We start from the raw sequence: 17669 nt of genomic DNA, 5'->3' as shown, positions 1-17669 counted from the left end.
TGGCCGTACCTCGACAAGTACATGACACTGACTGAGATAACCGAGAGAATATGCTTGTAAAAATTATCAGGGTCCAGCCTGGCCATTTTTTGTACTGTTTGGAGGTCTTGCATTTTGTTCTGCAAAGGCCTACAGTATATTAAGCATGCCCATGAAACAGGTGCATACACTTACTTGTGTGCACATTGTTAATTGTATTTTGATTGTTTTTGTTGCCAAATTGATAAGGAACACAAAAAACTATTAAACTAAACAATTACACCTGCCTATCTGTTGAGATAGGTATAAACGGAGGTCGGAGCCAGCTCCAAATGGGCGGGTCAGCTCCAAATGGGTGGGACTTCAGCTCCAAGTGGGCTGTACAAACCTCCAGAGCCTTTTGATTGGTTTATTTAATGTCATGGGGTTAATGCACGCTGCGAATCCCCCCCCCCCCACCACCACCAAAAAAAAAAAAAAAAAAAAGACGACGTCAACTTCTCAAGGCTTTTCAGCGTCAAGAAAGAGGAGTTTGAAGGGGTAAGTTTAGACTTGTACAACGTATTACAAGTTGCGAAAAAGTGCAGTATCTTGGCGGTTGATGTTTTAGTCTTGACGTAGTTAAATCATGATTACAAGCTCATTGCATTCAAGTTTGAAAATGGGAGGACATTCATTTGCAATTTTTTACCTTCAAAACTCATATTTACGATTATTCCAAGAGCACGTTAAGACAGCATTAGCAGCACAGATAAATTACATCTTTATTGTGTCTGTTACCCTTTTGTGCTAAATATTTCTGCAATACATTTACGCTGCAGATTACGGACACTGAAGACTTTAAGCAGGTAGGCTATTGTTACTAACGTTACGTAAAATATGCAGACCTATGTATTATAACTGCACTGATATTTAAGCGATCAATAACTATTAATAGATTTAGTTCAGTGTTCTATAATAGTTAAAACTCCTAACTGATAATGCTTGACTTTAACAAAGCTGGTCATTGTTTCAAAACAATTTTAAAATGTTATCTATTTTTACGTGTAACGTTAATCCAAATAATGTAATGCAATTGAAACATTTGGTTTAATTACCAAATTCATTTTTCAATTTAATAATCATAACAGAGTGGATATATGAGGATATGTCCACTACCATGCATTACATATCAACAGGTGTAGAATTAATTTTGACATTGTAGGAAACACAAACAAACAAAAACATTATGTGTAAACTTTGTGTTACAGAAAGTTCAAGTCTGGGTGGCCAAAAGTTATATTTCAGTGACCTGGTTACCGTCTCTCTCTGCAAACCCAAAGGATCACTTTCCTCTAAACTTTTTTTTGTTCTTTCTATGCATCAAGATGTGTAATTTATTTTTTCTGAAGATTTTTGACTAATGTGTGTGTGTATGTGGGTCTTTGTGTGGATAAATTATGTTCATACTTTAAAGGTGGACATTTGCAACAGCGCTTGTCCCTAAAATTGCTCCAGGGGTATGGTCAGAGACTGTCCTAAAGGACAAATGTTGGAATGTAAATGACATTACATTCTGTGGACGTCTTACATAAATGTGCATTGTACTTTAGTTAATGTTAACTTGTCAACAGTGAATTATTTTACGATGTCATTGGACTGAATGTTTAGTGACTAATGACACTTCATTCCAGTAAAAATATAATCCATAGCCTTGGAGTGAAAGCAGCAGCAAAGTGTTCCAATGCTGATAAAATGCAAGCAGGTTAAAACCTCAGGTTCCTTAAATATCTGTTCTACAGGACTTTTTGGGGTTGGACAGATTTTGTTATGGTTTTGAAGTCTGATGCTCACCAGCCCTTCATTTATTTGTTCAGAAATGCAGTAGAAACATTACATATTGTAAATTGTAATAATATTTTACAATAACTCTTTTCTATTTGAGGCAGCAGCGGATCTGCCCCAATCATCATTAACGGGACCACAGTGGAGAGAGTGAGCATCTTCAAATACCTTCAAATGCCCTGCAAAGAGTAGCTGAGCACATGTCCAGAACATCTCTCCCCTCTCTGCAAGACATCCAAACCAGGAGATGTAAATCTAGGGCTGTTAAGATCCTTAAAGACCCCACCAACCCATCTGCTACAGTCAGGCAGACCCTTCTGCAGTCTGATGGCAAAGATGGAGAGGCTCAGGAGGAGTTTCTTCCCTCATGTTATCAGACTACTAAACATGGACATTAAACACACTGAACTTTATAGACTGGTTGTTTAGGGCTACCCAATAACTCTCTGCACACTGCGCTTTTTTGACAACCTAACTAGGTATTTCATCCTCACTGCACATTGTGTACATCTCTGCACATTATCTGTGTAGCAGTTTCTGTGTAGCACCTCTACAAATCATCTGTGTAGTAATACAGTATATTGTGAATATTTCATTATTTGTATTTAATTATCTCCAAAAAAAAAAAAAAAAAAACGTTGTATTTTTTTCCTGTTGTTTCATTATTTGTATTTAATTTTCTCTTTTTTTTTTTGCACAGTCAAAAAAGAGTATGCCAGACCTACATTTCACTGCTTTTTGCATGTCATATAACAAATAAAACTTTAATTTTTAATGGTTTGGAGCGTTACCTGTGATTGAGTTGGTGATAAAAAGGAGATGGGGAAATGAGTGTCTTAAATTGGACTTTGGTACCAATAATATTTTCCTCTTAAGTCTTGGAATGTTTTTTTTTTTATTATTATTAACTCTTGTATTACTATTTAGATTTGTTTTCTTTTTTTAAATTAAATGTTTATTTGCAAAATGTACATCCACATGTGGCCTTTTGTAATGTTGTTTCACCTAGAGCCAAGGGGGTTGTAACAATCTAAACAATATAATTCTCCCTCAGATTTCAAACTTGCATTAAAGAAAAACATTCACATACAGTAAACATTTTATTGCTCTAAATTACTCATTCATTTTCTTGATACTGATATAATTATAAAATTAATATAATTTAATATACTTGTATGTTTGCAGTTGTCACAAAATTATATAACCCCTTGTTAATAAAATTTAAACTACAATGAAGAACAATAAATCTGTTTTTCATTAGTATCGCTTCTTTATGCCATCGCGCGCACCCCGGCAAAGACGCAATGTGAAATTTCCGCTTAAACCCCGCCCATTTGTAAAATCCCGCCCACTAGCGGCAAAAGTCCCTCCCACTTGGAGCTCTCCGTGAAGTCCAGCCCACTTGCGGCAAAAGCTCCTCCCACTTGGAGGTCTCCGGGCTGCAGCGATACCTACTTGTATCTGTTTGACTGACAGTTTTGAGCACTGAGATAGCATTGACTTGTAATAAAATGTGTTCAACATAAAAATTTAATTTTAAAAGTAGCTTAGATGTAGCAAGCTACTGTTGATGTAGCTTAGCTTGCTACATTTCCCAGGGGGGTAGCTTCAGTGTAGTGAAGCTTCATTTACTGTAGAGTAACTGGTAGCTTGCCCAACACTGGTAATATGTTATGACTGAACTACAACTAGTAAACATCATACTTACGGTAATTCATTCATTTAAGTGAATATCATATAATACATATTAAATAAATGTTTGTATTTAATAGGGTTCACTAATATTAAGGGGGCAAATGTATTTTGTCGAGCACTAATAAACAGGTTAATAAAAATAACTCCTTACTTTTCCATCCTAAATTCTGTAGCCTCCTTTTTTCGTTTGTTAACCGTTGTGTCAGGTAACGTTATGTCTCAAAGAAACAGTTGAGATAGATATATCAGAATAATGTCATAAAACAATCACTCATCCAGATAACTAACAGACCAAAGTAGGCGCTGTACTTTCTCTAGAGGCGCTAAGTTTACTAAAAGTGTTATGTGAGACTTGAACATAGGCTATAAACGTCCGTTTTCTAAGTCTACGTGTTTTTTGAGCATGTTACGTTATATCTGGTGTTCAACAAAGCCACCGTTTAAAACCACTGGCCTACGCGTCGTCTATGGGCTGGGCGAGCAATCGAAAGTTTGCATTAGTTACGCGAAAGAAGTCGACAAAACACATTTACCTGCCGATACAATAAAATAGAGATTTCACCGAGTGTTCCTTTTTAATAATGAACGTGTCTCTATCGATTTCAGTATACTGGTGTGATACCTTTGATAACATTGCTGTAGATTGTATCCCGGTACTCTTCTTTGGCCCGCTGATCGAAGTCCTGCCCATAAATTATGCGCATTTGTTTGAGGAAAGTTGACTTGCCACTTTCGCCTGCTCCTAGCAGCAAGATCTTCACCAGTTTCTTCACAAAAGTCTTCTCTTGTTCTAGGCTTTTATCGATCTCCTTAGACTTTCTGATTTGGTCAATTTCGGCGCTGGAGAGAAGACAATTGTGAATACAAACTATAGTCCGGGAGAGCAGGAAATCCGCCATCTTTGTAGTAACGACTTTATGGATAAAGCACTGCCGCGCGAGGCGCGTTCACGTGTTCTTTACAAACAGGCGGATACCACGGGTGTGGTTTACACACCAGTCTACACTCCATACATACATTTTAACAACTTTGCAAATCTCTTTAAAAAAAAGAAAAAAAAATTAAATGATTTCATTGCATAAATAATCATACACTTATCTTGGACAGTTGGAATTTACCTCAGGAGCATATTGCTTATAGATGTTACAACACTTCGAGTGATGTTAACCTTTGGCAAAATCATTTGAATAAGTATGATTTGGAAAGGCACACATGTCTAAATAATAGGTCTAACAGCTAATAATGCATATCAGAGCAAAAACCAAGCCCAGAGGTCAAAACAACAGCTCAGAAACAGGTTTGCATCAAGCCACACATCTGGAGAAGAGTTCAGTAAAGCATTCTGCTTCATAGAAGGGTCACAGAAGCATGTAGTCTCTGTTACCCTTAATGGAAAAAGTTTGAAACAACCAGGAATCTTCATTGAGCTGGCCTTCTGGCCAAACAGAGCAATTGAGAAGTGTTTTGGTCTGAGTGGCGACCTAGAACCTGATGGCAGAGATGGGGACTCGAGTTTGAGACTCGGACTCGAGTGCGACTTAAGTCGCACAAACAGTGACTTCAGACTCGACTTGAGACTCGTCCTCGAAAGACTTCAGACTCGACTCGGACTCGAGCTCCGGGACTCGTGAACAATGTTAATTTTTAGTAAACGTCAGATGAGCTCGCTGTTAGAGTTGTGACGTTCGCGAACGAACCGATTCTTTTGAACGGCTCATAAACATGAACGATGGGAGCCGAGTCACGGCTGGAGGGGAGCCGTTCTTTCTGTCGCTCTTTTTTCCTATGCGTGTTTCAGAGCGCGTGTTTCACACAGATGCACACAAATGAGCTCCTCCGCGAGACAGAACAGTTATAGGGGGAGGGGCGCACCCAGCGCAGGCCAACCATTTATAGCGTGATGATATTAGTTATTAGTTGTGCACGCATCCTTCACGTGAGTACTCCAGTGGAAAAAAAACCTGCGTGCCTCTGTCATTGGGTAGGAGCGGAGCCATGACGTTTTGCACAGATATTCATTGCAGCCCACTTTGTTATTGTTCATTGACTTGAAGGGGCTGATGTCCTATTTGCAAAGTTTACAGTAGTAATAGTATGTAGACATTTCCATTTTATTTATTCTAATTTTATCTACTTTAAATATTTTTGGTTCTCTATCAAAATTTTCTTGTGTGATAACAATGTTCTTGTGTGGAAGTGTTTGTAGTAAAATCTGTTTTGCCCAGAAATTCATTGCAGCCGGCTTTGTTTTTGATGTTTATTTGTGAGTAGGTATTGTATGAATAACATAAGTCAGCGTAGCTTTGTTCATTCTTAAGCCAGACAAGAGGTGTGCAGCTACAGCCAGGACAGACAGAAGGCCATTACTGAATCCATAAATGCATAAATACAGATATTAACTTAAAAGTAAAGCATTCTTGGTGTTTTTGTCATGTTACAATAGCCTGTTTACACTGATTATATACCAAAATCAAAGTTGATATTGTATGCTAATAGATAGAGTTGTCATAATAACATATTACATGCTTTGAATTCCTTATATATAGCTATGCAGTGTTCTAAGCAGCTTGGATGGGTCGCTGTACGTGATGCAACATATATTATAACCAGAGACTTAATATAATAAAGAGACTTGAGACTTGACTTGGACTCTAGCTCAGAGACTTGAGACTTGACTTGGACTCTAGCTCAGAGACTTGAGACTTGACTTGGACTCTAGCTCAGAGACTTGTGAGCATCTCTGCCTGATGGTGACTCTAGTTGAGCTCCATGATCATATGTGGAGAAAGGAGAAATCTACAGAAGTCCTTCTGTAGATTTCTCCTTTCTCCACATATGATCATGGAGCTCAACTAGAGTTGAATCCATCACTGCAACTTAGATTTGGAAAAAAAAAAAAAAAGCTCCTAAAGGACCCCTAGACTATGAGAAACACATTTCCTCAATTCTAAGCATCATGTTTGAAGGAAACCAGCTCTGCTCATCACCTGCACAAGTAGCATCCCAAAAGTAAAGTGTGTTGGTAGCAGCCTCATGCTGTGGGGCTCTTTTTCAGTGGTGTTAATAAGTGTTAATTGTGTATTAGCAGCTTAATCTCAGATAAGGTCCCTGTGTGCTAATGGTATTAGTCTAGCTTTGCCATCAGCCTTTCATATAATGCAGTCCCTCTTTTATCACTATGATACTTCAAACTGTATGCTTCCACTAGAAAGCAGTGTGTTCCACTAGAATATGTTTTATTAGTGCATTACTTTGCTCTTTGCCAATGCACAGATAGTAATGACCCAATAACTCGGCCAAGAGCTTTCTGTGATCCAGACCAGGATTCAGCATCAGTTCACAAACAACCTTCAAAAGCCAGAGACCCTGACAAAGCAAGAAAAACTTCAAACAGTTGAGTCAGAAATCAATCACTGAGTATATTTCAAAGAGGTCAGTTGCAGCCCCTTCAGACCATAAACCAACAGGGCTGACTTCACGGTGGAATAATTTAGTGAGATGTGCACACAGGATGCACATAAGGTATAAAAAAGAGATGTTTTTATTATTGTACATATCTACAGTTCATTGCTCTTTTTTTGCATGCCAGGTGGAAAGCGTGGTGTTGGAGATGCAGGACCCCAAAAGTGGAGTGTAATCTCAGACCCAAAGGTTTGTAATCACCACCATCCCACATGCTATAACAGGTGAGATCATCAGATTTAGCTGCTTTTTTACAATAGCTGATCGGATTCCTCAAGAAGGAATATTTACAGGATTCAAGCTGATGAAAAATGAGATGTAAGACACAGCGTTTGCAATTAAAGATAGTAGGCTCACTTGCTCAATTGTATTGATGTCTGTGGTTGGATTACTCTTCGTGTGGTTCATGCATTTAGAGTCTGCTTATGTGGGTCTGACACTGAAGAATCTATTGTCATGACAACCTCTTAGTAGCTGGTTGCAGTGACTCTCTCCTCGAGCCGCATGGTTTCAGGGAGGAGAGCTCTTGTAATCTCCACCATTGGTCTTAATGCTGTCATCCAGCTACATATGACATACGACTTATGATTAACTTAGATTTGTGATTGCTTAAACCTAATTGGAGCCTTGGATTATTCTCAGCCGTTTTGATATAATTTATATAGTGGAACGAGACCTTAGGTTTTTATTTAAAAATTCATTGAAATGATCTGGTATGCTCCTCAGGCTAGCAGGCACTAATGAAGCCACTCAGATTCACCCCTGCAGAGATCTTCTCATTAGTCTCTTATCACGAGAGCCTCAGCGGGACACACAGTGGTGTAACCAGTCATAGTTTGATACATTATTGTAGGTCCTCTATGCCCCGCCTCTCTCAAACATGTTGTTTTCTACAAATTCCCTCCTTCTGACAAGTGCAGTCTGCTCTGATTGGCCAACTGACCTAATAACAAAATATACTTACAGTAGCTGATTCAGAAGTGCCAGATTGTGTTACAAAGTCAGAATGACCTCTCCTAGGTTCACAAAACAGTCGTCCATAAAATGCCTTGCTGTTCTGTTGTAAGTAATCTTAAAGATTCCTAAATGCATCCTCTTTCGGAAGGTTAAATAAACTGCTTTTGCTTTCATCTAGATACACACAGCGTCTCTCTGACATGGCTTCTTCAACACTAACTACAGTTTCTGAAACACGCCTTCTTTCTTCGTGTGAACATTTGGGCGGCATTGCGCAAATATTTCCACATAGTGACGTAGATGTGGGGGGTGGTGTTTTTTTTTTATGAGCCATTTTGGGGACGTGGCAGAGTCTTAACTTTCATAAAGAATATCTCTTTGGAATCGAGACTTTAGTCTTTGCAACTTTACAGATCTTCTTTGTGCACCAAGAGCTTGTAACACTCCAAATTGTGTTTTAAATTGCTTTAAATACGCTTTATAGATTTCTCACTTAAAAGCCTGCTAAATTAATAAATCTAAATTATAAATGTACAAATTATACATAAATTATGTACCAATTATTCTCTGCTTCCATTTTTACTCAAGTTCTCTGCCACTTTCATAAACATTTTTCGTTATAGTACTGGTTGAAAGTCTCTTCAAAGCCTGATCAACCAATAATTAAAGTGGTCTAATCTTCTGTGGAATTCAAAGCTGAAATTTGAAGACTTGTCTAAATACACAGAGACTTACAATGGGGTAAAACAAGCGTAAACACTGGCAGTGTTTTTACAAAGATGGAGGAACTTGATGAAATGTTTGGGATAAACCTGCAGTTTCTTCTTGATAAACTTCTAGTTAAAAGTATTTCTATTATGTTGGAACCTTTACTGGAAATAGCCTGTTTTATCTGTTAAAACATGCCTTCACTTTTATAGACCCATTGGAGCGGTGTTTGTGATGTTTGGGGGCTTAACGCACAAAAGGAGCATCGTTTAAAAACAGGCTTTATTTTTGTAGTTCCGCTAAGTGACACTCGAAGCGAAGAAATTAATTTTTATATTTCTTTTTTTGTTATTTCAGTATAGTACATCACTAAATGAAAATGAAAAATGATTCCTTGGCAATTAGATTAAATAATTAAGTCATATTTACTTTATTTCAAGTAACAAAAATGTTTTTTTTTTTTTTTTTTTTAATGGTTTTAGTTTTGGTGATCTATAATAACTGTGCTTCTTTCTCGTGGTGTGTGTGCTTTGCTGATGGCTCCTGGTGGGCACATTCAGTCTGAAGGCCAGCTTTCCACTAAAAAGGTATTTTTTGCTCTGAAATGTTTTATTTTATGTTTTAACATATTTATTGCATACAGTATATTGTTCTTTCAGGGGAAGATATTGTTGCATGGATTGTGAATCGATTCAGAATAGATGCTACAGGTAAGTCAAGTACATCGTTTTTGTTTAGTAAATATAATATATGTATAAACAGATATGCTTTTAGAAATATATTGTAGTGCTATGCAGTTTAATGTTGGATGCTGTACTGTTGATTTGGGTCTTGCTTCGGTTCATTTAGTAACTTTCTCATTCTAAATGTTTAGAAGCCCGAGTTATGGGGACATGATGGTGGCTTTCAGGTACATCTATCCACTACAAGATCATAAGAGACTCATTCTTAAACCAGACACATCCCTGTATCGCTTTCAGGTAACTATACCTTTTTTTTCTTTTAAATTTTTAAAGTTATTGATCAAATAAACGCAGCCTTGGTGAGCATACGAGAGTTCTTCCTTCCATATTCTTTCTACTAATCTTTTCCATTTCTACTTCCATACATTTCTTCTTCCAGACCCCATGTTTTTGGCCTGCGCAGCAGTGGCCAGTGGAAGCCACAGACTATGGTATGTAATCATCTTTCATTTTTCATGCATGCTACTAGGTTGTCGTAGCAATAATTCACAATGAGGTTATCCATTATTCTTCAATCAGCTGTCTGAGATAAAGAACATGATACAATACTTTCATGTTAAGTCATATCACATCTTTAATTTGGCTTTTACTGGGAAGCTCAGATGTTTATTTGTGTATTTCCAGCTATTTATTTGGCAAAGAGAAATATATGCAAGAAAGGGATATTGGAGCTCTATGAACAGGTAATGGAGCTATTAAATATATATTAAATATACATGATGTATATCAATTCCTCTGAAATCCTGTGTTGTAATGCAGAAGAAGAGGAACTCACTATAATACATTTTATGATAAATTACTAGACTTAGGAATTAATAAAGACATCAAATTTGTGTGTTTCTTTACACAGGAACAGTACAACAATCTTTACAAATGGATGAATCACAAGTGGGATTTTATTGTAATGCAGGCTAAAGAGCAGTTCAAGTGGGTCACACTTTACTTCAGATATTGCAGAATATTTATGATTTATCCTGGCTCATTCAATCCATGTGTACATAGGTTAATGAATGAGACCCAATGTTTTTCTTGCTTTTGTGTCAAAATACACTGCCTGGCGAAAAAAAAGAGAAAACTCTAATATTTCATTTGAAAGCTTTTAGGTTTGATTTCAGTCTGTATTCATGGTGGCATTACTCCAACAACCTTATGCAACATTACAACATCTTGTACTAACTTCTTTAAAGCGGACTCCATCACATCCACATGACTTTCAAAAGGATCTGGTGACCAATGTGTGTGTGAAAATTATTTCTCATGCTCTCTGAATCATTCTTTCATAATTTGAGCCCAGTTAACCTTGTCATTGTCATCCTAGAACATGTACATGGCATGGGTACTTATTTACGTTGGTATTTATTTATGAAAAGCTACACACTGCATCAATCAGGGTTAAAAGAATTGTTGCCGAACATATAACGTGCCAGTAACATATGACTCTGCAATAATAATCCAATACTAGACCCTTCAGTATGCTTATTTAAAGGGGTGGTTTATTGCGATTTCACTTGTAATTTGTAATTTTGCTGTTTTGAGCATAAACAATATCTGCAAAGTTGCAATGTTGAAAGTTCAATGCAGACAGAAATATTAAAATTCTGGCAGTTTAATGCCTACAAAAACGGGTGGTAAGGAACTACAACGAGCTTCTTCGCGGGTCTGTTACGTCACGAACCCAGATAACTCACTCCCCTGGGAACACGCAAAAAAAGGGGGCGTGGCCATGTTGTGCTGCTTTAGGAATAGAAAACTAGGGGTGCACGTAAAAATCTGTTAATATATGAATTGCGATTCTGTCTTCTAACAATTCTAATGGATTCACAAGTTTCAAAACCAATTTTCTAACCATTTTCCCATCCAGCGCCACATCGTTTAGTAATCAAATGCATTGGTTCATGTCAAATTCATTTTGATAAATAAGTCGCACCTGACTATAAGATGCAGGACCAGCCAAACTATGAAAAAAAGTGTGACTTATAGTCCGGAAAATCTGTCTTTGCGCTTGCCAAATTCTGCCGTGTAAATAGCAAATCCGTCATGGCACGAGCGCAACTGGCTCTTGAAGGGAATGGAAAATGAGAATCTGATTGGTTTATTGCACGTTACGCCCAAAAACGCCCATTACTCATCAAGAGAATAGGGACAACCTGTTTAGACCATGCGCCCAGGTACGCCAACCGTTTTTCCGTTGTTAAAATAGCAAGTGGATTTAGACATGCCCTGAGTGCACCTGCGCCGTGCACTTTACACTTTGCGTTTAGATTGTTAAAATAGAGCTCCTAATCTGAATAAAACCGTATATTAAAAGCTAACAGAAGTAGTAGCATTTACAAACAACAGCTATCTAAAAGTATGAGACCACAACAAATAAATATACCTTTAAGGGCCATGCTTGCTCAGCTTCTGTGTAATCCTCTTCATTATTATTTTCTGTGTCTCAGTCGTGCTCAAACTGATAAGCAATATAGAGGACATCATTGTTTACAATACAACCAGAGCACATTCTCAGCTTGAGGGAGGGGCGGGATATTCAGACACGCTCGAGGCGGTTTAGTGAATCACAACACACTGAGCCAGCTGACCAATCTCAGCCCATCGCGTATTTCTGAGGGAGGGGCTTCATAATAACAGGAAAAAATATAGATGTTTGTCAGAGAAGGGACAGATCGGTGTGGAATAAAGGTAAATTATGTGAAAAAAAATTGTTTTTTAAAGAACAAAGCATTGAGACATGTTAGACTGCACTCAATAAACATAATCAAGCCTAGAAAAAAATAAAAACAGTCAACCAACCCTTTAACAAACTGCAACTTTTTTTGGCTAAGTAGTGTATATTTTATTTTTGTTTCAGCAAATAAAAGACACATTGCTTTTTTGTGTAGGGCAGGTAAGGAGAGGAAAAAGCCAGACCGGGTGGTTTTTGACTGTCAGGAGCGGGCCTACTGGGTTGTACATCGGCCACCGGTGAGAAACATTTGATGGAGTATATATGGTATATAATTAAAGTAACATATATAGTAACAATTAAAGTGACTTGTTTTATCCTGGAAGTGAAATTTTATTCTGGAATTTTTAATGTTTTGCTATTTCCCTGAATCTGCGCTCAGGCTCCTTTTAAATAAAGTTTGCTATTATTTAATTGCTATTGCTATAATAACTGTGCTATTTCTACTCATGACAGGATGGTCGATGCCAATATGGAGGAGGTAAAGGTATGTCTGAAAAATTATTGTAACTTCTAAAGAGATTAAAAAAAAAAAATAGGTCCAGGACTTTTTAAAGAAATTTCACAATGTTGACAACTAGGCCTTCAAAATACAGAAGAGCAGATCTGTATAAACAACATTAACAGATATTACTGCTGAGATTATAATTGTGATGAGAGGCTGTTGAGCTGGGGCTTATCAAGCATATTTCTAGAATGTCAGCTTATATCCAATTAGATTTAAATGATATAAATGATATTCATAATCTCACTGTTTGCCAATTCAAAGGTCTGATTGTATTCAATGAAATAGGTTTGTCTTACACCCTTTCTTTCTCTCCTACAGATTTGATTCCTAAACTTATCTGTGGACACACACAATAAGAATCAGCAAATAACTTCAAAATGAAAGCACACATTAAATGGATCATAAAATTGGTCTCTGTGTAATAGAAATACGAGTGCATGTTTTTAAAAAATGACATTGCAAGTCCGCAAAGGGTCCACATTCACAGAGACTCATAACGCAAACATGCTCAAATGTCAATCTTTTGCTTTCAACACTGTCCTTTGGTGTGAGTCGCCACCTTCTTTATTTACTTAAACTGTTTCTAAAATCGTTTTACAGAAAAAAAAAAAACATCTGACTACTACAGAAGAATTGTAAGTATCAAAAAACTTTGACTAGCACAAATATTAAGATGCAAGATGCAATGATTAAATAAGATTTTTTGTTTTTGTTTTTGACCAATGAATCATTGTGATTTCTTGCAGGCTATGTTCACTCAGCAGTGTATCATGAGACCTAGGGTGAAGTCTAGGGTGAAGTCATCTGAAGACATCTGATATACTGTAACAATTCCAGTTATGACTATATATGTAGAATCCTGTATTTTTAAAAATGAAAATGTTCTACATATATATATATATATATATATATATATATATATATATATATATGTATACAGTACAGACCAAAAGTTTGGACTCACCTTCTCATTCAAAGAGTTTTCTTTATTTTCATGACTATGAAAATTGTAGATTCACACTGAAGGCATCAGAAAAATGAATTAACACATGTGGAATTATATATGGGATTATATACATAACAAAAAAGTGTGAAACAACTGAAAATATGTCTTATTGTAGGTTCTTCAAAGTAGCCACCTTTTGCTTTGATTACTGCTTTGCACACTCTTGGCTTTCTCTTGATGAGCTTCAAGAGGTAGTCACCTGAAATGGTCTTCCAACAGTCTTGAAGGAGTTCCCCGAGAGATGCTTAGCACTTGTTGGCCCTTTTGCATTCTGTCTGTGCTCCAGCTCACCCCTAAACCATCTCGATTGGGTTCAGGTCCGGTGACTGTGGAGGCCAGGTCATCTGGCGCAGCATCCCATCACTCTCCTTCTTGCTCAAATAGACCTTGATGCCTTCAGTGTGAATCTACAATTTTCGTAGTCATGAAAATAAATAAAACTCTTTGAATGAGAAGGTGAGTCCAAACTTTTGGTCTGTACTGTATATATACTGTATATATATATATATATACACACAATACAGACCAAAAGTTTGGAAACATTACTATTTTTAATGTTATTGAAAGAAGTTTCTTCTGCTCATCAAACCTGCATTTATTTGATCAAAAATACAGAAAAAAAAGTAATATTGTGATATATTATTACAATTTAAAATAATTGTTTTTAAATTTATTACTTTAAATTATCATTCATTTCTGTGAGGCAAAGCTGATTTTTTAGGATCATTATCACATGATCCTTTAGAAATCATTCTTATATGATGATTCATTATAAAAGTTGGAAACAGTTCTGCTGCTTAATATTTTTTCAGAACATGTGATACTTTTTTAGGATACTTTGATGAATAAAAAGTAAAAAAACAAAAAGAAAAAAGAAGCTATGTTTTTATAATATAAAATATAAATATTTTGTAATAACAATATACACTACAGTAATTTGGGGTCTTTTATTCAGCAAGGATGTGTTAAATTGCTAAAAAGTGATAGTAAAGAAAATATATTATTAGAATTTTTTTTATATATATATATATATATATATATATATATATATATATAAATGCAGTTCTTTTTAACCTTTTATTCATCAAATATATTAGACAGCAGAACTGTTTCTAACACTCATAATAAATCAGAATATTAGAATGATTTCTAAATGATCATGTGATAGACTGGACGTTACATGTGACACTGAAGGCTGGAGTAATGATGCTGAAAATTCAGCTTTGCATCAGAGGAATAAATTATTTTTTAAAGTGTATTCAAATAGAAAACTTTTATTTTAAGTTGTAATAATATTTCACAATATTACTGTTTTTTCTGTATTTTTGATCAAATAAACACAGGCTTGATGAACAGAAGAAACTTCTTTCAAAAACATTAAAAATAGTAATGTTTCCAAACTTTTGGTCTGTACTGTATATATATATATATATATATATATATATATATATATATATATATATATATATATATATATATATATATAAATAAAAAATAATATTATTTAAATATTATTACAATATGTAATACAATACATATTGTAATAATATTTAAATAATATTATTTTAAATTTTTGTATGCAGAATTGTTAAATACACAACAACATACAAAGAGCATGACCCCTTTCTCCACGCATGCCTCCCGAGCAACCCCTGGTTAACAGATGATGTTACATATTGGACTCTCAACATGCCAGTGAGCCAGATACAATCCCTTTTTTCTTTTTTTTTTTAATGCTTGTTTTAATTAAACATTTGATTAAATATTGTGTGTTTGGTTCATAGTGTTGAGACCCCTATTAAAATGAGGGTGGAGTGCTGGACTTTCAGCTTTGGAGAACTGCTCATGGACCCTCGGGGAAGGGCGGAAATCAGCTTTTATGAAGCCTGACAGACACTTTAACTGTATCAAAGCAAGCAATGTAAATATTCTGCTAAACCTTCCCTGTTGTATACAACAGAAGAAATAAAGTTGTATGGGTTTAGAACAACATGAGAGTGAGTAAATGAAAAGAATAAAAAACCATTCTGTTCAATATATTACCGAAAAATATTATCCTGAACATAGGTTAATCAAAATGCAAAATTAGGTAAGCTGAGGGTTCAAAATAATTTCATATACAGTAGGTCTTAATAATTTCATTTACACTAGGTCCTAATTGGTACCTTTAAGGCACTAATATGAAATGTTACCTTCCTATTGACAGCTTTTGTAAAAAATAAATAAATAAAAAATTCTGATAGTGTAAAACCAAATGTCTGCAAATTTATGCCAAAACTGTCTTGAAAATATTTCCTGAAAAATCTCTCAAGTATCGTGATCACTAGATGTCATGCTTGTGTTCCTCTCATACTAATGCAGTTACTTTATTTGCAGTAGATGGTATATATATAAAGTATATAAATATTTAATTTAGTACTGCCCTTCAGAAGCTACAGAAGATACTTACATGTTTCCCAGAAGAAAAAAAAAAATCGGTACAATTTACCCTGATCATCAAATTCAAAATCCCTCATAATGATTCCTTTATTTGTTAGATGGGCTTCCTACCGGGAATACATTATATTGAATGAATCAGCAAGATCTATATTTTCTACTCCTGATTGCAGGGTGCTCAACATAAACAGTATTTAATACTAATACATACTTTGCATGAACTGTGTCCTACAGCTCTGCCGCTTCACAGCACCTTTTCCTCATCTGGCCGTGTATACAGGCGTTTGTGAAGGGCAGTCCACTTCCTCCCCCGGGCTCATGACACTGCCCAACAGTGCTGCCTGTTCGTCTCCCATCAGTGTCGCCAATGACAGCACTCCAGCCTCTGAGAGGAGGTTTGATGGCAATGGATGGCCTTCCTCCTCCCATTTCCCATCTATTGCAGAGGAGTCAGTATCAGAGGAAGAGAACCAGCCACCTGCCCTAAAGTCACTGAGCAGACTCCTCCGCAGAGGATGCAATGCCCCGTCTGTCTTTGCCAGCCTATCCCCGAAATGTGCTGTGGCTTTAGGAGGAGGTAAAGTACAGCCGCCTGGAGTCGAGTCGCTTGCACAACCTCAGCCCAGAAGAATTGCAAAGTTAGTACATGCATTTTTGGCCTTATTTTGATGCGATTTTACAATATATGAAAAATAACCAAACTGCTTTCACAGTTTTTTTCAAATCAAAGTTGACATCCCACCTGAATGCCGCATCTACCCCGTTGATTCAGAAGATGAGGAAGATGACAGTCCTAATGCAGCAAGAGGAGGTGTGAAAGAAATAATTTGTCCATGGGAATCTGTCACCAAGAAAGATGGAGCTGGATAGAAGAGTCATAGACGAGTCCGTAGAGAGGAGGGAAATACACTGAACAACACTTGTGTCATAAATATTTTGTCTTACAACCCCGAGAATGCTGTGGTACTAATGTAAGAGGTTTTAGGGAGTGCTTACATGTTATTGTAACCAATGATTTGGTTATAAAATGTTTAAATGTTGGTTTTATATACATAAATTTGGATTCTGAGGTCACTGTTATTTTATGATTGAAGGGGCCTTATTTTAAGTGATTTTTCATCCGTTTATTTAGTGGTACGGACAAAAGATTTTCTACTTGGCTTGTTCACTGTTTTATATAGCTGCAAAACATTCATAAATGTGAATTGCTTTAATCAATTTAATTTTGTAGCAGTAATTCTAGTGAGGCAGTAAAGCAGAATGTGGATACACATTTGCTGTCTGAATAACCTTTAAAATGTTTACAGTTCACTTCAGAATATGAATTTGTTCATGACTCATGTTTAAACTGTGTAAGTGCCTCAATAAATCATTCAAAGGTTGTTATTTTGATGTGCAATTGGTGCATATACTGCATATATGTAGCATCCAGTGTAACTGGCATTTTTTATTGTATATTATTTGTTCCTTTTCGGAAAAAAAATTACCCACAGAGAAACAGCTGTAGTGATGGGGACTTTTATTTTAACACAATGTAACCTATCCCTAGCTTCTTATTTTCATAGCAGCATTATTCAACGCCATTGGTCTTTCAAGCACAAGACCACAAGTTATTACCTGACTACT

At 36.2% G+C, this 17669-nt stretch overlaps 2 protein-coding genes and 1 long non-coding RNA gene across 5 annotated transcripts in view; 2 read left to right on the top strand and 1 right to left on the bottom strand.

Moving 5' to 3' along the window:
• LOC128025210 (guanine nucleotide-binding protein subunit alpha-13) overlaps nucleotides 1-4441 on the bottom strand; it is a 56186-nt gene extending 51745 nt beyond the window's left edge. Inside the window, exons 1-2 of one of the 3 annotated variants that reach the window (XM_052611331.1) lie at nucleotides 4121-4441; nucleotides 1972-2127 (exon numbers count right to left, since the gene is read on the bottom strand). In XM_052611331.1, the coding sequence (XP_052467291.1) occupies nucleotides 1972-2127; nucleotides 4121-4397 (433 nt within the window). In that variant the 5' untranslated portion in view covers nucleotides 4398-4441. The remainder of the gene's footprint in view (nucleotides 1-1971; nucleotides 2128-4120) is intronic. The other 2 variants (XM_052611332.1, XM_052611333.1) reach the window with 2 other exon arrangements.
• LOC128025220 (uncharacterized) lies at nucleotides 460-2774 on the top strand. Its single transcript, XR_008186115.1, has 3 exons — nucleotides 460-519; nucleotides 801-827; nucleotides 1230-2774. It is a non-coding gene; the product is annotated as an uncharacterized LOC128025220 (long non-coding RNA).
• A 4824-nt stretch (nucleotides 4442-9265) lies between the features above and the next one.
• Nucleotides 9266-17425, top strand: LOC128025645 (regulator of G-protein signaling 9). The gene is made up of 10 exons (XM_052612136.1): nucleotides 9266-9335; nucleotides 9500-9605; nucleotides 9748-9799; nucleotides 9993-10051; nucleotides 10219-10295; nucleotides 12251-12332; nucleotides 12550-12580; nucleotides 13348-13352; nucleotides 16278-16681; nucleotides 16757-17425. Exons 1-10 carry the CDS (start codon nucleotides 9301-9303, stop codon nucleotides 16911-16913), a joined length of 1008 nt encoding a protein of 335 aa, XP_052468096.1. The 5' UTR covers nucleotides 9266-9300; the 3' UTR covers nucleotides 16914-17425.
• The last annotated feature ends 244 nt before the right edge of the window (nucleotides 17426-17669 follow it).

This window comes from Carassius gibelio, chromosome A12 (assembly GCF_023724105.1).
Source record: "Carassius gibelio isolate Cgi1373 ecotype wild population from Czech Republic chromosome A12, carGib1.2-hapl.c, whole genome shotgun sequence".
NCBI lineage: Eukaryota > Metazoa > Chordata > Actinopteri > Cypriniformes > Cyprinidae > Carassius > Carassius gibelio.
This window is presented reverse-complemented; position numbering and strand designations above follow the sequence as displayed.

Coding starts and splice junctions, on each gene's coding strand:
- LOC128025645 (XM_052612136.1), top strand. CDS start 9,301: ATGGATTGTGAATCGATTCAGAATAGATGCTACAG. Junction 12,333..12,549: donor GGGTTGTACATCGGCCACCG/GTGAGAAACATT, acceptor TACTCATGACAG/GATGGTCGATGCCAATATGG. Junction 16,682..16,756: donor CAGCCCAGAAGAATTGCAAA/GTTAGTACATGC, acceptor CTGCTTTCACAG/TTTTTTTCAAATCAAAGTTG.